General features: G+C 40.3%; 1 protein-coding gene across 6 annotated transcripts in view; it reads right to left on the reverse strand.

Annotated features, from left to right (window-relative positions):
* NUP93 (nucleoporin 93) overlaps positions 1-24730 on the reverse strand; it is a 107866-nt gene that overhangs the window by 35064 nt on the left and 48072 nt on the right. For 4 of the 6 annotated variants that reach the window (XM_029204080.1, XM_029204070.1, XM_029204063.1 and 1 more), the window contains exon 4: positions 4405-4467. In XM_029204080.1, coding sequence (XP_029059913.1) covers positions 4405-4467 — 63 coding nt within the window. Of the gene's footprint in view, positions 1-4404; positions 4468-7914; positions 7935-18651; positions 19322-24730 lie in introns of those variants that run through there. The other 2 variants (XM_029204083.1, XM_029204082.1) reach the window with 2 other exon arrangements.

Here is a 24730-nt window from a genome sequence, read left to right on the forward strand (position 1 = left end):
CAGTAAAAGAAAAAACAGAGCCTTTTGCAATTAGGTTTCCTATCAGTCTTCTCAAAGTCACTACTGAAATGTCTGGCAAACCTCACTTCTATCTGCTGGTGACACAGCAGGTTGCCAAAACAAAGGCACTCAGAAGGAAAAGAAAAAAGAGAAAGAAGGAAAACAAAGAAAAGAGGAAGGGGGGCTTCCCTGATGGCGCAGTGGTTAGGGATCTGCCTGCCAATGCAGGGGATATGGGTTCAAGCGCTGGTCCGGGAAGATCTCCCATGCCTAGGAGCAACTAAGCCTGTGCACCACAACTACTGAGCCTGTACTCTAGAGCCTGCGAGCCACAACTACTGAAGCCCATGTGCCTAGAGCCCGTGCTCCATAACAAGAGAAGCCACTGCAGTGAGAAGCCCGTGCACCGCAACGAAGAGTAGCCCCGCTCACCACAACTAGAGAAAGCCCTCCGTTGCACGCAGCAACAAAGACCTAACACAGCCAAAAGTAAAATAAAACTAAAAAAAAAAAAATCTAGGAGAGTGGTTAAAGAAAAGAGGAAGGGAAGAAGGCAGAAAACACACACACACACACACACACACACACACACACCAAAAAAACAAGAAAAGGAAAAAAAAAAACCCAAACAAAAGCAAAACCAAAACCCCTCTGAGGAGGAGATTAAAGCAACTTATAGAGACATACTGAATCACAACCATTCTTAGCCTATTATTCTTCAATTGGCAGACCAGGTTTCCCATCAGCTTAAGCCCACTTCTCAAAAAGCCATTTCATTTACAATCAGATTGGCATCTAATTAGGCAGCACCAAGAGAATGAGTATTAGTAATGCCTGCTTTATTTTGGCAATGCAGATAATTTATACTGATAATATTCATATATATGAGCTCTGGGAAACTATCAGAAAAATCATATACTCTTTCTACAAATGGGATGTTTGAGTGTGGACCAATATTTATTAAAATGTGAAAAAGAGAACAGAAACCCACAAAAATGATTAGGAAGAAGGTTGGCACATCTTGCAAATTTGATTTGGTCCATCTATCAATGGATCTCTTTTCTAATATGTATTGTAAAGACAAAAAAAGAAATGGCTATCAAAAGCTTTAAAAACAGTCTTTCATCTGGTTTTCTTCCCACTGAAGGTCAGGCAGAATGGACCACTCCAAGTTGCCTGGATTGAAAAAAATACCCAGAGAAAAATCATTGTCTCTTGCTACATTAGTGACCTTAAACATGAAAGCTATGCATTTTGAACAGAGAAAAGTATGCTGGAATAGAGAGGTGGGGTAGAGGTGAGGGGAAGAGGTAGTTTCCCTAGAAGCTATCCAGAAATAGTGCACATGTTGAACCACATTTCTTCTAAAACTCTTCCATTTAGTGGGCATCCACCTCCTTAACCTTGAACCTGTCCCAGAAAGGGAAAATAAGAGGGCCATGGGGCAGGAGGACCAGGGAGGGTTGAAATAAGGAGGTGGAGGGCTGGCATACCATACAGCTTTGCAAACTTGTAATAGGAAGTGAGGCACTGACTAAGCGCTGCCACTGACCCAGGACACCACAGTGTCACAAGAATTTTTCTTAAGGGTAAGTCCTCTGGCTGATAAAGAATAGCAGAGCACTAAAGGCAATTGAAGAAAACACAATCTGTCTCAGAGACACTGTTGATGAGGATGGCAGGGGCAGACTTCCAGCATCACGTAAGGGTCAGGGCGACAACAGTGGGAATTAACCATCCCCCTGTTAATCAAGCTGCCCACCTGTGTGCCAAGAGCTCCTGCTTCAAGAACACAGGAAATACTCTGAAAACTGGCAGCTTTCTGGGCTCAAATCCTCAGATGTATCTGAGAAATATGCCAGGCTACTCATTTAGAAACAGCTCCACAACCTGAACAAACAGCACTGTCGTTCCATTCATCATTAATGTGATAAGGAGCTTCAAATAAAAATAAATGGCCCAACATTAAAATTCTCTTCCCATCACCATGCCACCCCAGCTTATCTTAATTACATCAGAGATAATGGAACATCCAATTTGTGGGCTAATCAGGGATGATCAGCCACCCATCTGCCCTCTTCCAGTCTATTCCCTTTAGACCCACATCTGAACCACCAGATCAGGTGCAAAGAAGAATGTCAACTAGAGGAGCTAATGAGAGAGAATCAACAGAGCTACTCAAAAGAGCTAAGAACTAAGAGAAAAGGAGGACAGTGAGGGTCTGAGACAAGGTGAGAGACAGGAATAGCAGGGATAAGGAAAGACAAACCACAGAAAATGACAAAGCAGTGGAGAAACTATTATAAATTAAATCCGGGGACTTCCCTGGTGGCGCAGTGGTTAAGACTCTGTGCTCCCAATTCAGGGGGTCCCGGTTTGATCCCTGGTCAGGGAACTAGATCCCACAGGCATGCTGCAACTAAGAGTTTGCATAACACAACTAAGACCCAGTGCAATCAAAAAATAATAATAATAATAAGATTGTCATTGTCAAGACAGGCAGACCTCAGATATATTAAAAAAAAAAATTAAATCCGAATCTTTCAAGTTATGTGGGGAACTATATCTCTTTGAACATAGTTAAGAAAGGAAGGCAGGGAAAGAACTGGGCAACTGAATTAAGAACAGGTGGGGAGCACTCGAACCCCATTTTCATAAAGGGAAGAGGGCAACCTGCTTTGACTTCACACCCACTTATTATTGAGCTGTTGCTGGCGTTTAGAAACTCTACATATGTTCTGATAATGTTGTTCTGTTTTTGCTGGGATGCACCAAATGGGAAAAGATAGTACACATTTGTGGTTTTGTAGCTTGTTTTCTTGGCATTTCAGCAGCATATTGCCAAGTTATTCAAACGTGAAATTACCACCAATAATGCCAAAAAGCTGCTCACCTTTTTGTTTGAAAATGATTCTTGTTCAGCAGCAGCCTCTGGTGTCCAGACAGGTGAAAGGTTCCCCCCCAGGGCCAGCTCCCAACACCGGAACATCTCCCTCACAAACACATATGCACACATTTTGCACTGTGGTATGTCACTTAAATGTTTTGGCTGGCTGCACATTTAGTCTCAATATGGCACAACGTTCAGAGACTGCCAATTTCAGAAACACATTCCGCAGGGTAAATGGATTAATAAGGCTCGGTGGCATTCGACAATCCTAATTTAATTTCATCAGTCCTTTACAGCAGGAGAATCAATGTTGGTGACTAACTCACTCCAAGTGTGAACCAAAAAAAACCTTAAAAAAAATATTTTCAAATCTGGATCAAGTGAATTTCTCTATTTCTAGGAATAACTACTATTGCCAAAAATATAATTAATTAAATTTTAGGGAATTTTACTCTGATAATTAAACATATCAGTCATTTAAATAATGTCTCTGAAACATATTCTTATAAATTAGAGCTGGCAAGCCCCCCTGAGACCCTATCCCACTCATATCAGCCCTACTTAGACACTTCCACCTGTATGGAGTATTCTAATAAAGCACACTGAGAAGCAGCATTTTTTTTTTTTTTTACTTTCTTATTTTTGGAACCACTTAAATAATACACAAATACATTTCACTTGATCTAAGGCTTACATAAGTAAACAGCAAAACAGAGATTCCCTTCACCCCTACTCCCTTGCAGAGACAGCTACTGCTTCCAGACTAATGTGAACCCTCTAGCCTCCTTCCTGGGAAAAGCTGCATTTTTAGAACCAACTCCACATGACCACTAACCTTCCTCCTCCCTCCCTCCCCAAAAGACCCCCGGGGCCTGAAAATCTTACTCCATAATGGAATGTATTCTAAAGGTTTTGATCTTTTAGTCCTTGTCAAACAAATGGAGATAACTCATGTTAGTAAAGTAAATGATCTTTGACTATCTTGAGGGAATGCTTGTTGCGAAATATTGCTACACATATAATGGCTGTTCTGGCTGACTTATTTACTATCCTCTCAAATATCAAGATGTGTGTTTGTTTGTTTGTTTGTTTCAAAGAGCTTGGAGAAATTGTTAATTTAAAAGGTGGTGTAGAAAGTCAAATTGTGTGATAAAAGGAAAAGAAATTGAGGAAAATTATCAATATCATAATTGCTTTTCTGAACTGCTGATTCAGTAGAAACCAAAATACCATTTATACTGTAACAATGAAACCAAAGAATTGTCTGGCCCTTCCATTTTATGATTAACTTAATAATTAACTGACCAGCCCAGTGTTTCAGATGCAGTCACTAAATACACGTAGAGTTACGAGCATGGTATTTTCCTCAAAAATGGTTCCTGTAGAACTCCCTCTGGTGAACTATCAAGAGAGCTGGGCCTGGAACACAGAATCCAGTTTCTAGAACCTCCACGCCCCAGTATACACTGCCGCTCTCACAACAGTATACATATACATTTGGGTTCATTTCTTACCCTCTTCCGGGACTCTTCGATGGCAGACAGCAGGGCATTGTCCTTTTCATTCTTTAGGAAGCCCTAGGAAGGAGGAGAGAAATTACACATTTTAGGTTAAAATTAACAAAATTAACCTTCAAATAATCAAAAACACACTGTAGGAAAAAGAAGAAAACACCCGTAAGGATAACTGCTACCCTGCCTACCTTCACCCTCACAAAACTCTCTCAAGTTGAATATGGCCCATATTATAGACACACCTTTGGCTATGCAGCCAGTCACAGTGCGGGTAACTGTTCCTTGGTCTATATTTCTCTGTTGTTTTCAGTTAATTCTTCAATTTCTTCCTAACACTGAGGAAGGCATCAGCCATCCCTTTGTTTGGGTGTTTTTCACTTGTTTGTCAATGGCTGGGATACCCGAAAAATTATTTATTTATGCTTTTCTTCTGGGGTTGTGCTACGTGCACTGCCTATTTCAGGCCTGATGACACCTGCTGCTTATTTAATATAGGTGGGGTGAAGAGGAACTGGCCCACAAGGCTGGTTTAATACACACAGGGTTAAATGTCTGCAAAATGCAACTTCATGATAACACAACAGACCTAGTTTTACATCATGGTCCCCCATTTACTACTTGCATGGGTGACGATTTTAGACAAGTCACCCAGATTCTCTAAACCTTAGTTTATTCATATGTAAAATGAATATTAAATGAGACAATGTAATCAAGCGCTTGGCCCAAGGCTCAATACATGTAGCTCTAGCATTAGTGTTGATTAGATCTAGATCTGTTGGCGACATTAAAGAAAGATGCCCAGGGTGACTTCCTAGTTGCTATTCATTGTCCTCATTGCTCAACCTGAGATCCTGGGGAGGAGGACAAGGGACAGATGCAGACAGAGTGGGCTTCCATGCTGATGCCTTGCCATTCACACAGGGGTGAAGCTTTCTCCCCACAGCCTGGGATGTGGGGGCCAAGTAGGAAAGGAAGATGATCCATTAACTAATAAGTAGAGATCAAACTCTTGGTTGTAATATGAAAGATTCTGAGTCACCCTATACATTAGATCCACCTACACTATGGAATGCAAGGTACATGCGTGTCAAGCACACTATGGGTGTATTTATACATGTCCCAAATCATCTGTTTTTTCAGAATCATGTTTTTGCTCTTTTTCTTTCAGGAACTCTTTGGGGGAATATAATACAAAGTAGAATTAAGCTAAAGTTTTTATTTTGTTTTGTTTGTTTGGTTTTTTGCAGTACGCGGGCCTCTCACTGTTGTGGCCTCTCCCATTGCGGAGCACAGGCTCCGGACGCGCAGGCCCAGCGGCCATGGCTCACGGGCCCAGCCGCTCCGCGGCATGTGGGATCCTCCTGGACCGGGGCACGAACCCGTGTCCCCTGCATCGGCAGGCGGACTCTCAACCACTGCGCCACCAGGGAAGCCCCTAAGCTAAAGTTTTTAAAGTGACATGCTAAATTTTAAAACATCTGACAGTTTTCTTGAAAGCTTACTTTCATGGTTAATTGATTAATTTATTGATCACTTATTTATATTTCAACAATTGTAATATTTAAGTATATTTTGTTCAAACAGTCGCAGATATAAGGCTGTGATTCTTAAAACAAAACAAAACAAAACAAAACAGGGGTAGGGGGCTGGATAAGAGTGGGGACATATATTTAAATATTACTAATCTTCACAGGATTCTCCACATCTGTTGTTACATCCCAACCTGGGCAGTGCACTGGAATGGACAGAGACAATGGCCAGCAGCTCAGGGAACAGTTCCCTCATCGGCTCCTCCAGGGCAGTCCCTGAGGCAGCTCTCAGGCAGCTCTGAGGACACAACACAGAGGCTGCTCCAAACACCTCTACTGATATTCGGTGGTGGGGGCGCGGGGGTGGAGGGAAGCATTGGCCACTTGCTTCTAAAATAATGGCCTCAATAAACCAGAGCACATAAAGCTAGGACCCCACGTAATCCAATCAGAAGGGAGCAGCTTCTCACCACGTGTCTGTTTCTGGCCATTGCAAGGGAGCCAGACACGAAAACATGGGAAGGATTTTAATGGACCTTGTTCATACCCTTCGCGGCAAATGATTACATCAAGTCAACAAATCTTTATTATGATTTCCCTTTTTCTGAGCGGGTCTTCAGTGGCTAAAGCTAAAGGCAGTTTACAGTGTCACAGTTTATAAACAAAGCTACAGAACTTTTATCTTTGACTGCTGTTCCTGAACAAAGGGGCATAGATTGTGCTTTGCTGCACCCTTTCATGGCTGCTGCTGATGGCCAGAGTGGTGGTAATAACCACTGCCTGACAAGGCCTGGTCTCATTTTTTTCTTTTTGGCTGGGGTGGCAAGGAGTGTGCCAAGTGCCCCACCCCCTCTCTGGGCTTCTCTGCTCGTCCCAGTGACCAGCCCATCCCATTCTTTTAACTGCATCCATGTCTGCGTATAACCCATATACACATAAACACAATTCAAACACAAATGCAAAGCAATAATCAGACACATTTGTTTAAAAGCAACATAACATTCTGTAAGAAACACAATTTCGAAATTTCTAAGAAATGAAATTTCAAGTAGTGGTTAAGAAAGAAAAAGAAGAAAAAACGGCACTGCTTTGGGGGGCAGATTACTGTCTTCTTTATAAACCTACCTTCCAAAAATCTCACTTAATAAATTAAATGAAGCATTTGTGCATGAGAATCAAATTACAGACATCACCTACATATGAACAAAGATCATGAGCCACTATGCACCTCTACAACTGGGCTTTCTCTATAGCACAAACCAAGCCCACAAAATATATAGATTTTGAATTTTAATTTTTCATCCTTTGTTCCTTCTTTCATCATTTATTGCTTATGTAACCTATGTAAAATAGTCCCCTCCTATCATATTTTATTTTTAAAAACAACGTATTAGTGACCTATCTTTTGAAAAGAATCTTAAATAATATACAGTCAGAATAGTGCTGGGATCCGTGTGCCATCTAGTGGCAGTTAGTTTCTTGTAAAGAATATATACCTTAAGGAAGAACAACAAATTAAAGAACTAATAAGTTGGGCAAGAAAATACCTGCCTCAGCCCAAGTTTCCCATGGATCTCTTCTACTTCCCTTTTCCATGTGTGTGTTTCCTTTCCTTCCAGCTCCTCCTGTGAGGCACCTCTCAGGCCCCTCATCTCAGAGATATGTTTTTATAGTTTATCAGAAAATGGGTTTTCTATAGAGGTGAGCTGGGGTGTGAACAGTGTACTAGGAGGTGCCCCCACTCATTGGGTGCGGCTCCCTGCCACACTGAAGACTCCTGGTCAAAGCGAAGGCCCAACAGCTCACTTCCTACTTGGAGATGCCAGCCATCTAACTGACCCTCAGAGACACTCATCATTAATATCTCCTCTTTTTGCCAACAAGTGCTCCCACCCAGCCCTTCTACTGCTGGCCCACTCAATAAAGAACATTGCATAAACATCTGCAGGCCTGCTAAGTAAGATAACTACCCCTGACTTACCATCTGTATACCGCTCCTCTCTGCCAGAGTCCTGGAAACAGACCCTCTTCTAACTGACTCCTTGAATGGGTTTTGGTTTCAAGCTTTCTGTAACATATAATAGCTCCCATTCGAGAAGCAATTAAGGGCCAGCATTGCTCCAAGCAATTCAAAGACATTATTGCTAAACTTTTAACAATATGAAAGAGTAGACATGATCACTCCATTCTCCTCCCTCCCCCGCCAATCCCATTTTACAGGTAAGAAACAGATTTCAGCATTCAACTAACATGACAAGAGTTTCTGACCAGGAAGAGGCAGAGGCAGAATTCAGCTCTAACTCTCAAAAGACCAACTGTTTCTGAAATACTTAGGGAATAGTAAACTTCTAAATTTAGAAAATAAAGATAAATTTCCTTTTATCTCTAAAAGGATGGGAGTCCAGGAGGGGAGCAAAATATCCTTAAATTTGTTTTCTTCATCAGTTATTAGTTCCCCTTTAGTTATTAGTTTATGATGAAGTTGAAGGCTCAGAGAATACTAATTCTTATATCAGTACTAGTAAGAGCTAACACTTATATGGATATGGTGATTACTTTGTGCTAAGTATGTTACACACATTTGGTTCACTGGCTTGCTTTTAACCCAATGCTAAACTGTCTCTCAGTAGTACTTAACTGGATGATCCTTTAAAGTATGTTCTTAAAGGGCTGTGTGAGATGGTTTCCAGAGCTTCTATCAACTCTAAAACACTGTGGTTTCATATTAAGACCACCTGGTTCGTAAGTAGCCAAGTTCAGACTTAGAATACAAATTTTCTGACCCCTTTTCTACCTTTTTCCACTCTACCGTGCAAGTCAAGATGAGCCAGACAGCTATTTTACGCTTGCATATTTATTCCTTTCCTCCCCTACTTCACATAGCTAGGTGAGGAATGAAACAAGTTTGGGGCATTCCTTTAGAATGGTGTTTTTCAAAATGTGTGCCAGAACCCATAATTGGGTTATGAAATCAACCAGCATTTTTTAAATGAAATAAAATGTAATAGAGATATGTGGTACGGGTAAATACTGTTTTGTGAAACTTTCTTTCAATTATATATACTTATTTGTATGTATGAAGTGGGTCATGGTGTTAAATGTATTTCTTACTATGGATCACAGACAAAAAAGCTGGAGAAATCACTGTTCTAGCCTGCCAACTCTATAGTGTTCCAAAATATTATTATTATTTATTGCTGTGGAACAATAAACACTGTACTCCTGCACAAGCAATATCTCCAGCCACATGTTCCATCTTTAACAGAGGAAGTGGGCTGCCTTGCAATGTCTGAGAATAACCCAGAATGTAACTGTAAGGTAAGCCAAGTCTCCTATCAAAACTGTAGTCACATCTCAGGGACCTGGCAGCCAAACTGGCTTTTAAATGGCTCGGGTTTAGAAAGACAAGTATGAAAAACTGCCTTATTTTAATCACCATGAAGACTCTGGGTTTCAGAATATAAATGACTGTAGAAAAAGTGAGTGGGCAAAGGATGTTTGTTTTTGTCAAATGGCCAAATTCTCTTCACTTATTTGCCTTCCAAAAGTGAAAGCTGTAAGAAAGAAGGGTCTCTGTGAGAAAAATTTTAGTATCCACTTTAGCTAGGAAAGTATGATGGCAAAAAGAGCCTGCATTGATTCTTTCAGTTCTTTGCTTTCCACCAACAACAAATAAGTGATTTATTGAACAGTTATGTAAATAGTCTGAATTGAAGCATACAGACTTCCTAACAATTAAAAAATAAAACAAAAAAGATAAAATAATTAGTCTAAGTTGTCCCCACAAAACAAAAGCCATATTTTACATGGCCCTCAAAACACAAAAGACCGTTCTAGGTCTCTTCCCCTTCAACAGACCAACTGGCAATCCACCCTGTCAAAATTTAAAGTGAGGCAGCCATAGCAGGCCTGACTTTCTATCAGAAGGTATCTGACATGAGACAAAAACACATGGTGAGTGCTATAAAAAATCTTGTCTCTTCTCTCATTTAATACATAAAATATATACAAATTTATAGGAAGTCAATAACCAACATTCCAAATCCAAGTAATATTAACACAAGTAAGCAGTGACCGTAGTTAATGGTCACTGTGGTTTGCAAAAACATTGCCAAGACACAAGCAGGAGTTAGGAGGGCAATGAAAAAGGAAAGAAAAATAAGCAGGGCAAAAAATAAACTTGAAAAACAGAATAATCAAGATGGTCTGTTCCAAGATGAAACAAGAATTCCAATAAGCATTACAAGTATTCCTTAGAACTTTAGATAGTGAAATGGAGAAGTGTCCGCTTTCTGTCAAGACAGGAATATGAGCTGTAGCCATTATTTTGCTCAAGCTCATTCTGAATAAAATACCACTCCCTTAACCTCTCCCAAACCTTCTTCCCAATTTCTGAACGAATGACCTCTTCTGAAGTCTTCTCTTGGGTAAAATTTTTACAAAGGTAAAACTACTACTAAAGGAGAAAGTGAGGAAGGACAAAGCAAGATACTGTTTTCAGATGAGCACAACAGAAATCCTGCCAGCACTCGAGCTGCTGGGCTTATCAGATGGTGTGGACATGCTTTTCATTAGCTCCCTTTGTGGTGCCTACAGAGAACCCTCAAGGAATTTTTCAGGTGCAAAGAGATATTCTTTACTGAAAGCCCAAAAGATGAACAGAGAAATTTAAAACTTGGGGCATTTTCAAAATTTGGGGAACATTCATATGGTTTTATAGCATGCCTGGTTATTTTATTAGATCAATATTTAATGCATTAAAATAAGAGTATATAAAACGTCAGCTTAAAAGGCCCAAGAGAGACTGAATCTCCCTTTGTAAGAAATACAGACTAAATAGCAAATCCAAGCTTTATTCTCCAACTCAGATATTCAGAATAAGTTCCACTGCTTGTTTTCTACCAAAATTTTAATATTTTAAATTGTTTGTTCACAGATTGCATTAAATAAAATATTTTTTCAGACTGCATTAAATTTAAAAAATATATATCTCTTTAAAATTTAATTTTATATATATATATACATATACATATATATATATATATATATATATATATATATATATATATATATATATATATATATCTTCAAAAAATACCCCTGCAGAAAGCAGTGCTAAGCTGGCAGATTTGACATTGTCAATTGTAATACATTTTTAATGCTGTTGTATGATTTCTCACTGTGCATTTATGCAAAAGCCTAGCCACCCTCATTCAGCAGGTGGCAGCAGACCCTGCAAGAGTGGCTGTGGAGTTTGTCCCATCATTTGCCAGTTCAGCAGACCCATCGGCCTACAGGCAGCTCTGGAGTCACAGGTGGCAGACCTTGGTGCTGTGTGAACACCAGGCCATCTGTCACTGTTAGGCTGCAGGGTCCCATTTCATACATGGTTTCTGCTACTGGCCTAAACAAAGGGTCACACAATTACATGATGGATTTGGGCCCATTAAGGCAAAGCAAATCACTTGCTCCCATATAATCCAAATTGGTTTACAAGATGGTCTACAAATTCTCACAGGCTGAAGAGAACTCAACGTGTGCAAAGAGATTCTAAACCCAAGAATACAGAGCTCTGAGCAGTGCTTCCTCCTGGGCCCACCTAGGACCTTACCGGCAGCATTCCGACTCAAGTGTACTGGCTTGCCTGATCTCTTGCAGCCATGCCAACACAACTGTGACACAATTCCATCTCCCCTGTGCCTTCTGGAAAAGCCACAAGCCTTCGAGAGAGCCACTCATGTAAGTCCGTCTAATAGCCTTTGTGGATCCCTACCTATTATCCTCTCCATCCCACAAAAGAACAAAAAGAAGAGGGGGGGAGTGGAGAGGGAGAGAGAAGAGGAAGGGGAGTTGGGAGAGGAAAAGGAGCAAGGACCTCAGGCCTACAGCTTCAAGAATTAGCCTTCCCATCTTAGGAGAGGGAGAGGGGGAGATGGGGGAGGAGGGAAGATGGAGGAGGGAGAAGAGGAGGAAGGGGAGGAAGAGAAGGGGAGGTGGGGGAGGAAAGAAAGGGGAAGGGAAGGAGGAGGAGGGGGAGGAGGAAATAACTATCATATAACAAACACCCAAACTTCCAAGATTTTCATCACTGGGTAAAGAAAGAATATAAGAAGTAGGACTCACTATGATCCAGAAGGAGAAGATCAGCTTTGAGAATGGGGACATGTCATTTCTGTAGGGCACTGGTGAGGGGTGCAAGGATGTGCAGCACACCTCCCCTGCCAACACAATGTAGGCATATAACTACTAGATGCCTCTTCCTACTTCTACACCAAGGCATCAAACTGGGGCTGCTTAGCACATCTGGTTGCTGCACTTGGAGAATAAGGCCAAGGTTAAGGTCTGCAATCCTGTGAGGGCCATTTAAGTCTCTTGTACTGCAAAGCCAGTTCTGTCTCTTTTAGAGGGCCCAGGGCATCCCTGCTATCTATCTCTGGCCATCAAGGAAAGGAAAGCATCTGTCCAGCTCAGTTATTGGGAGACTCTATGGAGAGGGGGAGCAAGTAGTAAGGGCATAATATAAATGAGTAAAATAAAAAATGATGGCCATTTAGTCAACTAGGGAGGGAAAATGCTTTTCAGCAGAAATGCCCCCTCCTCTCAAATCCAGCAGAGCCCTTCAACAACCTTTCAGGGTTGTGTAAGCAACTTTTCCCTGCTGGTCACAAGAGGTCTGGGGAGGATGTGACTTGCTCAGCACTGATACCTCACCACTTCCAGAAAACTAGCCAGAGCTTGCACCCTAGTGATGCAGCAGATGTGCCATGCTACAGTCGCTGGACCTCTGCTGGCCATCCTCTCTCTCCACTCCTGGGAAGGGGGGGCAGAGTAGCAAGAAAACTAGAAACCAAGAGAGGGAGGGAGAGAGGGAGGGAGAGCAGCCAGCCAACTGCTCTCAGAATGCTGAGGTAGCCCCACAGGAGAAAGCAAGGACAGCAACTCTGAGCATTTTATCTCCTCTCCCTGCCCCCCAAACCCGTACCCCTGCCCCACCCTGCCCCAAACTAGCATACTTGCTAGAGCCACCTTTTGGGGACACAAGAACAGGGAGGATTCTGAAGAGAAAACTTTTCAATCTAGCTTTGCAAATGGAATAAACAGTGTGCCAAAGTATGTGTGGCTTCAAAAATCAGCTGAAGAACCCTGTCCTTACCCAAAGGTATGAACAGATCTAAAAAATATTAATCCCATAGCCACTTTTAGGTGATGGAAAGATAAGGAGGATACACTAAGGGATGATAAAATGTTTTAATATGTCTTTGGGGAACTGATTTCCATCTTGGAGATGAATTAGTCCACGTTCAAAGAACTTTGAGTACTAAAACCACACTGCAATATAAAATGGGAATGCATCAATCACGGCCCTTATCATGGCCAAAGTCCCCTCCCACTGCCCCCAAAAACCACTCTAAAAGAACTTATTAAAAGAACCCCGTATTATTTTAAAAAATATATAGGTTGCCTGCGTTGTCAGATCTAGTGTCTTTTCCCTTTGGAAACAGGAGACAAAAGCAAGATTTGGGGGCCATGAGAAAGACAGGCAGCAGAGTGTGTGTCTCTGAGGCACTCAGGTGGGAGCTGAGTGGTTTTTGCCAGGCTGGTTTCCACAGCACTCAGGATTAAGCCTGAGTTCTACTTAGCAAGCATAAGGAACGCCGTTAGTCAAGACAATGTTTGGGAACCACGTGTCATATTAATTCCCTGCTGGTACACGGTGTCAGTCATTTACACTGCAGTCGAAAATCACAGCTCCTCCCGCTATGCAGCACTGTTTATGCTGATGGGATTGGAGCACTGATCATCATGGCTGTCACAGAAAACAGAGCTTTGGTTTTGCTGCAGTTTCTTCTTATTCAGAAATTGTTTTTCAAAAATTCATTTGTCTGGAGACCACTAAAACAACAGACTTTCTCTTTTATAACTTCCCGTTGCCTTAAATGGAATCTGTCATGGTACCCCTTTGCTAACAGTACTTGGGATTTCACACTCTCTTAATTAAGTTTGGAAGCGTTTTGACTTTGCCTTGTCAGAGCTGAGGGAATACTGCAGGATGCACTACCACTGTCACCACGGGTACAGAAAACATAAAACACTGCTTAGCTAAAATGGCAAATACAAGCAACAGGAAAGGAGAGGGCAAGACCACTTTTCAAACACAAATTGCCCCAAACTTACAGGGAGCTAAAACCTTTCACCCAGCTCATGCACACTCGGAGGAGAAGGGGCAACCCTGCACTGTGGGACCTAGAGATAAAGGAGTGATCTGCTGGGAGGACATGTCAGAATGCCTGTGCCCATCCCGGAAGACAAGCACTTCGCCCTTCATGTGGAGCAACACAGTGAACCTAAAAAGCTTGACTTGCAGGATATATCTTGTTTTAATTGTTTGGTTATAAATGCATATCATCTACAACAAAGGACCAGGAGGACTCCAAGCACAGCTCAATAAGCCATTTCCGGTAAGACTGCGAAGGAACATCTATCTCTGTGAGTAAGTTGCTAAAGCAAAGACAGACTTTGCTGTAAGCTCAATCCATTAGATCCATCACCAACCAGTAAGCCCACAAAGAGAAAGAGTCAAATGCAAGCAGAGGCACAGCACAGATTACGAGTCTGATGGCCTAGATTTAGGCAAAATTGACTGCTTTCCAGATGTATGACCTTGAGAAAGCTGTTTAATGACAGTAAACCTTGCTTTACTTGACTGTAAGATGAGCTGACTGCACTACATAAACTCTAAGGCCAGCTCCAGAAATTCCAACTCCATGAGAAGTGGGAACAGGTAAGAAATTAGCATTGTCATGACTATATAGTTCACTTCTGAAATAATCCATACCTTAAAACCACACAAGAAATACAATAAACTTTGTTTTTGAAGGCAGCCAACATATATTTAATATTTAAAATAACCAAAGCCCACAGAGCTAGAACAAAAATCAGAATCAAAGACAAAGTATTTTTATAGGAATGCTAGTTTCATCTTGCCATAAAGCAGAAGCATACTGTCCTGTTTTCTGAAAATTCATCCTATATTGAAAGGAGTACATTTTCACAATTAAAAAAAGAAGACAGCACAAAGCAAGGAAATTCAGAAGTATTAATAGAAAATAGCTATTTAAAATTTTATTTTATCCATATTTTTCACCAAGTTCTTGAAAGCAACAATCAGAAGCTATCTAGATATAAGTGCTAATTAAGTCTTTAGTTCAGGAAAACCTCAAAATTTCTATCTTCTAACAGAATAAAAAGTGATTGTAAATTGGCAGGGCAGTGCTGCTAGAGGTATCTTCAAATTTGATTGAAGGAAAATGACCCTTGCGGTCCACCTCTTATCACAGTGTTCCTGGTGACGCCATTTTACTTCTTCCTCACTGCCATCTTAGTGCCATGAACGTCTCCTAGCGGGCTGGCCAACAGGCTTGCTTATCTACATTTTGGCACTGCCAGAGCATTCAAAGGTTTGGTATGAATATATTTTTTGCAGCAAAAAGAACCAACCTCTGACTCTTTACTACCAGCCAGGCTAAAATTTCAGATTGAAGAGGTTTAGGAATCCCCTACAAGTACCAGAAAGGAGAGCCTCTTCCGAGTAGCCAAACTTGAGTAGACCATGATGGGGGTAAAGAAAATGCGAAGCAACTGGGTCTCTGCTATGTCCTCAGAGTACCTGGTACACAGCTTACAGAAAGCCAGAGAAAGAAAATAAGACCAGAATCTTCAACCAAGTTTTACTTTAAAAATTTCAAAGGAAGCCTCTGTGATACCCTTTATGTCATCCAACCAAACATTTATGCAAGCAAAGATGCAGTTAAAATGGAGTTCTAATTTGCTGCCCTAAAAGTCTTATTTCTAAGTGCAAGCCTTGTAAAAACCAAAGGAAAAGAATCCCTTTGCATTCCATTATATAGTAAACAATTAATATATTAAATGTCCTTCTCAGGATTAACAAAATTATATGGAGATCTAGGCTCTTATGCTACAAGCGTAAGATTAATGCAAGATTTACGGAATCTTTGTGGGATTCTAAACAGGGCTTAGGAAAACTGAGCCTTCTTATTTCAAAGAAAAGACTGATGTGAAAATCCTCCTCTCCCCTAGTTTCAAAGACATCTCCTAATTAGAGAAAACAGCATTCAGTGAGCAGGATGAACAACAGCTTGTGCAACAAGACTTGGAAGAACAGCTGGCTTTATCAATTTGATATCAAGTTAAAAGGTATCTAGTTCTGTGAAGATTCAACTCCTGAAACAGCTACTAGAGCATTTTGAGCAAATTCTTCATGGTACAGTTTACTGTAAAATACACTTACTATAAATTCCTCAGGGTTAAGTGCCTTTAAAAAGATAAACACACAAATCAAAGTTAAAATCCACTTGTTTCCTCTTAGTAACAGCATAAAGGAACAAAGGAATAAGCTGAGTCAAATCCAATTAATTTTAAGAATCAAGATTTCTAAGCTTACAATCACAAACAAGAGTTTTCCACAAGTAGCTCTGAAGTCACAACTATTAATTAAACAGAAGGCACTAAAAATTATCCCCATTAATGAGAGTGAAAGCCCTCAATCTACTGATCTTTTAAGATAAAATCTTCTTTTGTTAAAACATTTTTCTTATATATTTTAATCAGCTATTATAGATCATTAACATGGAAGCATTTTCTTAAAAAAAAACCAAAAACAATAAAATCCAGCAATTTTCTTCATAAATGGAAAATAAACTATAAAGGACAGTGAAAAGAAGCCTGGACTCTCTTAAATATACCATATTTAGATTTCTTTTTTCTCTCAAGTGTCATTTTCATCTTTGACTACTGATAAATTCATACCTCTCATTAACTTAAATTACCAATGAATATTTAATTAAAAGCATGTATTAAAACCACTCACAAAACCTATATTTCAAGTATATATACATATATATATACACACACACCAATATATATCACACCAATATATATCACATACATTAAAAAAATACATCTAACAATCTCTGTATTATACCTTTAATATTTGCAGCGTTCATTTTAAAGTCTATTTTGCCCATTCAACCAAAGACAAATTTTCAACCTCCCACCACTTTATGAGTATGAGAAATACTTACTGTAGACAAAAGGATTCCATTTTCTTTCTGGGAATGCTCTCCACCCTCCTACAGAACTCTTTTATGCAGTGTGCAATTTCATTTTCTGAGTTTTACAGTAACAAAGCTCTCGTGCCACAGAACCTAATGTAAATGAAATGGCCCTGCAGCTGCCTTCAGAACCCAGCTCACCTCAACCATGATACAGCTAATTGTTAAAAATGGTGGCTGAGACATTTTCCATACATTAAATTAAGGAGCTCTGATGAAGGCACTGGCATCCTCCCACTTCAGACAAAGGAAAATAATTTGCGACTGTACCAAGGCACGGATAACTGAGTCATCTCCCATACAGGGTCAGTGTTAGAGGTTTCCTCCATCTTTACAAAATGCAAACCACAGCTCATTGTCTCATCCCAGAAATCAATTCTCTGTAATGCTGCACTGGGTCAGAGTTTTAAAGGAATCTTAGTCATGGGTAAATCCAGACCTCCAACGCCGAGACAAGTGAAATTCTCACAGTTCCTCTCCCTTCCCTGAGCAGCTCTCTTCTATTCCCCACTTGACAGCTCCTCAAGTCTTCCTATTGTTAAGAGTACAGAAAGTCCCACACCTCTGAAGGGAGCTAAATCTCTCAACTAGGTGAGCAGTTTCCAAGTACATGCTTTGGAAAGAAGTCCAGACCCCACAGGTCCCATGATACAAATACATTCCTTGGGGTAAAAAGCTAAACATCATTGTCTTTTTTTGGGGGGGGGGGCTTGTTTTTAAGGGAAGACAACTATCAAGCTGCTTTTTAATGCTGAATTAAAAGTATTTTATCTCTGATATTAATCAAGGTATTAAAAGTGGTATAGGCAACATTTATAATTTTACCACCCTCCAGATAATGCTTACGTGACTTGGGAAGTTTTTCATTTCACTTACACAAATCACATTCTCTGCACCAAAAACTGGAAGTATACTTAAAGCATTCATATCATACTCTTTTGAGGATGAATTTAGGATAGGAAAAGTAACTATCTTAATTCAAATCACCTACATTTGATAATACTTAAGAATCCACATTTTAAAGCCTTGTGCTAAAGCATTTCTTGTGAAATAATTCCAGATATATCAAATAGTAATTTTTCCCTATAACAAAATATAAATGACTGAATTCCTTGGTAAAGCATCTACGCACACACACACACTCACCTACAATCCCAAAGAAGGATCTAATTTTAGCAAAGAAAAATTCTATTTTAATATTTTACCTCTTTTAAGAATTCTGCACTTCGTATGCATCTTTTCAAAAAAATCCTAAAGAAAGACCACACTACTTACTACTTAAAGATGAAGCCTGCAAAAATCCTAAATAACCAACTATTTAAATCTTTAAGCAAATGCTTCTCTGCCCCACCCAACAGATTTTTTTTTTTTTTAAGAAAAATGTAGAATGACAGGGCACAAATCTGAATAATTATCAGAAGAATCAAGTACTTTTTCTACTGAATGAGTTAAATGCTTCTGAATTCATCTCAAAATTTTAGGCAAACCGAGACTTTGTCTTTCAGAGGTACTGCAACTACATGCTATCAATGTATTTACTAGGGCGCAATAATCTTAATTTCTTTACGAAACATAGGCAATCCTACCTGCAGCTCTCAAATTTAAGGAGTTACAGACCGGTCGACGCTGTTGGTCACGCAGCTCTTCCATACCTTCTGTGTGGGATGAGCTCTGTTGGAACCAGAGCTCAAGTTTTTCCCACTTCAGACAGCCAGAATTGAGAGGGGGGAGGAGGGGAGAGGAGAGAGAGGAAAGAGAGAAAGAAGAGAGAGAAAGAAGAAAAAGGAAAAGAGAACACCCTGCAAATGCTGATATGACTGAAGCACTAAAGAGTCTAATTAGACAATGAGATTGCAGGGTCCCCTTAAAAATGGTGCACACAGCCCCTGGGTGCAGCATCATTATTTGTGCTGCTCCACACAAATTCAGAGAAGTCAGCCATCAGTTTGAAAGCACAAACTGATGGGAGTAACAGTTTATAGGTTACAGAAGGGTATTTTATTGTTAACGGACTGTACCAAGTTAAGATTTAAGAGGGGGAGAGACAACATGTAGGCAAGGAATGCTATGATACTTTTTTTTTTTTGACCCAAGCCACTGCAATTACTCTGATGTGAATTTTTGATGACTTCCGACATCTTGCATGGTTAATAATCACTTCAGCTGTCATGTTTGGTTAATGTGGAAAATGCATTTGCTGCATTGTAATGCAGTGCTGTGGCCACAGATTTTAACACCAGTTGTGAAGCTGGTCCCTTAACTGAGCAGCAGGAATTTGCACATGCCATGATGCTAAAATAAATGGTGGTTAAAAGATTTTATACAGCAGCAGGCAGATTCTGCCATTTTAGCCTACAGAATTCGTAGATCCAACATCCACAAGCATCTCAGATCACTGTACCCTCATCAAGTGCACTGTCCTTCAAACAGAACAGTAAATTCACCATCTTATATGTTTGGCCTCTCAGTAGTTAAAATATTTCAATACTGTTTAAATAACTATTCAGATTAATTACAGCTTTGAACAGAACCGAGGTTATTTGCATTTCAGGAATATACAGCCAATGAAACTGTCAGTGACACAGGAAAATGCAGACCTTTTATTAACATATGCTCAGCTCAACTGTCACTTCTCTGTATAACATTTAGGGAAAAATATATGATGTGTAAATAATGAATATTCCCATACTACCGTAATGGTTTTTTAAAATGTTCCTCAGAAAGGATTTTTTTTCCCTCTGTGTTTTAATGTATAACCTGAAAATTAAAGACTACATCAAAATACTAACATGTGTTTTTTATTGTCACTGAAAGAAATTCAATGCAGCAAACAACTGTGCAATTACAGGAAAGCTTGTGCAAAAGCAGAGATGAAACTGCACTGAGAACCAGGCACCAGATGATTAAAGTCAGGCCAGTAAGGTAGTGGACGGTCATTATGGTGCAGATTGCAAAAGAAAAATCGAGAAAAAGACCCTTCCATCTTCAAAAACAAAACCCACAAACCCTACGATGCAATGTGTTGGCTGCAAAACCAATACCTATACTGCGGAACCTGAAGGACACATGATTTGCCAATTTCACAACACATTTTTATACAAATATTAACTTGGCTACTTAGTATCTAGAATTTGGCTACTTAAGGTTCTTATTCATCTATAATAATCATTCTGGTATTTAAAGAAGCAGAACCAGGTTACAGGCTTTGCTGCTTTAAAAGATAAATAACTAATATAATCAACTTGTATTTCTTATATCAGAACTTTTGCCAATTAAGTGTTCATAGTTGAGATGTTTCAGACGTTTCTGCCCTGAAAAAATAAAACTAAAGGGAAAAAGAATGAACATAAGAACACACTGGTGTCTGAACAGTGAATAACAATTAAAGAACTTATGTTACTAACATAAAAATCAACCCATGATTTCCTTTGTTTAATTCATTGTGATAGCACCAAATGCATAATTTGGAGGTGCATGTGTTAACAAGAGCTGTAAGGCTGAAGAGCTTTCTAGTTTTGTTTCTTCTCCTAACTTAAAATTAACTGCACCAACAGTGCTATTTGGTGCCACAGCAGATGTCACAGTAGTTGTAGCTAACATTCAACAACTCAAGCTTTTTTGTTCCAGACCCAATACAAGATAGCACTAGCAGCTCAAAACCGCACAAGGAGGGAGAGGGGATCGTGTTGGGGGTAGCTTTGAAATTAACCAGGCTCAGCTTATGCTCCAATTACTGAACAAAAGACAATCCTGGGGGACCTCTCTCTGAACCAGTGCAAGAAGCAAACTCTTTTGTTTCTGATCAAATAAATACAGCATTGGAACACAGCGGATATGCAGCAATAGGAGTCTCTGCCTGGGGATGGAAGGGGCAAGAAAAAAAAGAACTCAAAGACCTCAGTCTGGTTACAGTCAAACCACTTCACTGACGGTTAAAACCTATTCCTGAGGGAGACATCTGAAGTTCACTACAGGGGACTGAGAAAACCCCCTTCAACTACTTAAAAAACCCATGTCATGGAACCACATTTTTCCATGCCACTATGGCCAAAGAAATACATTCAGAGGATAGATCTTTATGCTAGAATAAACCATAAACAAGCTCAGCCTCAGTCTTCCCTAATCTATGAATATCCCAAGGAGACCAGATGAGCTGGAGAATATTCTGACTGCAAAGGACCTCGGAGCAGAGACTACTGAGAAGTGTTAACTAACCTGCCTCAGACTCCAAGCCCGAATAAGTATGTGGAGGTCATTAAAACGCTGGACAGAAGCCACCTTACAAAGGAGGTACTTTTCCAATTGATTTATCACTAGATGAGTTAATCCATTCCTAAATGCCTATTTGGTAGTCCATTGTTTAATTCTGTGTTTTGGCTTTATATAGCCCTAATCACCAAAAACTAAAACAAAGAGAAAAGGACAGACAAGTAGTGGACTCAGCACTTATTAATATAAGGGACGTAAATGTGCCTGCTTATACAAATGCAAAGGTGATGTCTGATTCTTTCTACCAAAGGGGATCGATACAATCTTTTCAAAATCCTCTGTACACTGCACTATTCTGAACTACAACGGCAGCTAATTTGTACATCAGATACACACACACTCTATGTAAAAAATGTAAACACCCAAGTGTAAAGACAGATGGATCTTACTACCACAATGACCAAAGTGTATTATGTCTCTGTGTATTTGAAAGATCTGCAAATTTCAGGTGAGGGCTTGAATTTTTAAACAGTATTCCATATAAAATCCCAACAAAGTATGCCTTTAGATAGTTCCTTAGAATTCACTGTAATGAGAATCTTTAATAGAAGTTTCAAGTTTGTTGTTTTTATTTCCATCTCTCTACAGATTCTCCCAATTGGTCCATTAAAGAACTTCTTAGCAAAGTACAGGTATAGGACCAAGAAAGAAAGAAAAAATGTTCCGAAAATAGTAGGAACACTTCCTCCAACTTAAGATATCCAGGTTCCAAAGACTCTCACTTTCTCCCTCATGTAGTTAACTGGTTTGAAAGATCTGAGAAGGTTAAAAAAAAAAAAAAAAAAAAAAGGAGGGGGGAAAACAGTTCCAATTTCCTTAGGCCCATGCTTGAAACACACCAAGGATGAGGAGACATTTTTTAAGGGGTGGCATCAGTACTCCTTTAAAAAAACAAACAAACCTGTTACCATTAACAAATAAGATTATAGAGTAGAAAAAGGAAGCCACTGAAATTCTATGGTTCTTATAATAATCACTAGGTGGGGACTTCCCTGGCAGTCCAATGGTTAAGAATCCATGCTTCCACTGCAGGGAGCACAGGGTCAATCCCTGGTCAGGAAACTTAAGATCCCGCATACTGCGCAGTGCGGCCAAAACTAACTAAATAAAATAAAACAAAATAAATTAAAAAATCACTAGGTGAAGTTCAAGTGCACAACTGTAAAGCTCTAAAGTACATTAACAATATGCAGGGCTCTACCCAGAAACCAAGCTTTTACAGAACGCTAGTTACCTGTGTTCTGCCTTCTGCCAGGCTCACTGGGCTGCTGGGAAGATCAAGTAATATCACTGGTGGCTAAGTGCTTTTAAGAGTTAAAAATGAGAGGCCACATGAGGTCGGGCAGTCACTGTCCCCTACTTGCTAGTCTTCTGAGGCACAGCTGGCTCCCAGTTCCCTTCCCAGCCTCCATCACCAACCTCCTCCCGGCTCCTCTTTCCTTGCTGAGACCTTGGTCCCTTGCCCCATGCTATATGTTTCCTGTCCTGTACAGTCATTTGCACTGCCACAACTCTTACCTCTAGACCAGTGGCTCTGGAAAATTCTGTCTGGAGCTATTTTCTGAGCAGTGTTTCTTATCCTACTTTTAAGTGTTTGAGGGGCATTTCCATGGTGATGTCTTGCCAGAACATCAGAAACTGAAACAAAATCTCAACTCTCAATCTAGTTAACCTTCCTAATTCCTCAGCTTCGACCAACAGCACCAATCCTTCTCTTGCCACAAACCTTGAGTTATTTCTGAACATCCTTCTTAAGCCCATCAGGCACCAAGTGCGGCAGATGTTTTATTCCAAATGTCTCTCACACATCTTTTCCTCTCCGTTTTCTCAGCCACCAACCTGGTCCTGGCCATCATCACTGTGCCTGGATTACTGCAATTGCCTCTGAACAACACCGCAGCAGGTATCCTTCCACTGGCCATGCTAAGTTCCATAAGTGTTTCCACACCCTCCCTCCTTCCGTGTTGACATTTACCTACTCCAAAACTTTTAACAGCACGTACTGCCTACACTCTACTGCTTGGCAGTCACTCCTTTCACATTTGATCCCCCCCTCACCGACAGACTTTATTTCTTAGCACATAACTTCTATTCTCATCTCCCTGACCTTGTTCAGGTTATTACTCTCATATCTTCTTTCACTTCCTGCAAGCTAAGCCCATTTAATCTTTCAAGGCCTATTGGGATCCTGACTATTCCAGGGGATCTTCCCCAATCACCCTTGAAGTCATCCGTCATTACCCCCTTCCTCTCCTCTGAACTCCGTATGGCATGTAGAATCTCATGTCATTCCCATTCAGTTTTGCCAGTCACTTTACACTGTTTTGGACAGTTTGACCCTATTATATAGGAATGTTAGTCTGGGCTCTCCAGGTAGAAAACAATGAGCTTCTAGGGGACAGTATCCAGAATTTATGTTTATTCTAATTGTCATCAGTGCCTACCATAGTGCTGTCCTTAATGTGCATGCAACAAAACCACTTCATTGATTTTCATTAGTGTTCACTAGGCCCCACCCAGGGAGATGGAAGCATCTACTTAAAGGGGAGCTAAATATTACTTTCGCTTATTGTTTGTTCTTTCAAATCTCTTCAGCTCCTTGAGGTGACTGCAGCCTTAGGTACTAAGACAGATGCTGAGGTGGTTCTTGGCCAATGTGCAGAGGCACCAAATTCTTCTTTGTGACTAAGCAATATTACCAACAGTATTCAATTCCCAAAGTTGGCTTCCTTCTCAGTTGCATCTAGAGCCAAGGAGGTTCCGGGAAAATGAGATGGTCCTAGCCAAAGTCAGTGGTGTGGCATTCACAGCTGATCTGTCTTGACAAATCAGCTGAGAATGAAAAAGCAACCTGCTAATTTTATCAATGACATTTCGCCTTGAGTATTAAGTGAGGACCACTAGATTTACGCAGTCACTAAAGAGTCAGAGGATGTCTGCACATCTTTTTTAGCAGTTAAACAAATTAAGGTCCACTCTCTGTTGCTCATATGCAAACTTGTCTGCTCAGGGGTCAAGAAACAACAGGGACAAGAAAGCTCTCTGCCTGAGAAGCTGATGAGTTCCTGCTGCCCAGAACAGGGTTCTGCTTTGGTAAGCCTATAAGCCAAAAGGGGTGGGAACATAGTTTAGAAGTGGGCCAGAAACTTTAAGGCAGGTAGGTGAAGGTAATTTCAGAAGTAAGATTTCCACTTTAAACATGTTTTTGGGAAGTAGTTCCTCAGTAAATGCAGTTACTAATGGGAATGGGCTAAAATGGGAGGAGGAAGCAGCTCTCCTCAAATATTCCTCCAGGGCAATTTACTGCAGTCCCAAGTTTCAAAAATTCAGAATGAGAGCTCTCTGTCTGGGTCTGGGTCTGGGTCTGGGTCTGGGTCTGGGTCTGGGTCTGGGTCT

The sequence above is a fragment of the Monodon monoceros genome, unplaced genomic scaffold, assembly GCF_005190385.1.
Source record: "Monodon monoceros isolate NGI ecotype Baffin Bay Population unplaced genomic scaffold, NGI_Narwhal_1 Super_Scaffold_10, whole genome shotgun sequence".
In the NCBI taxonomy this organism is placed as follows: domain Eukaryota; kingdom Metazoa; phylum Chordata; class Mammalia; order Artiodactyla; family Monodontidae; genus Monodon; species Monodon monoceros.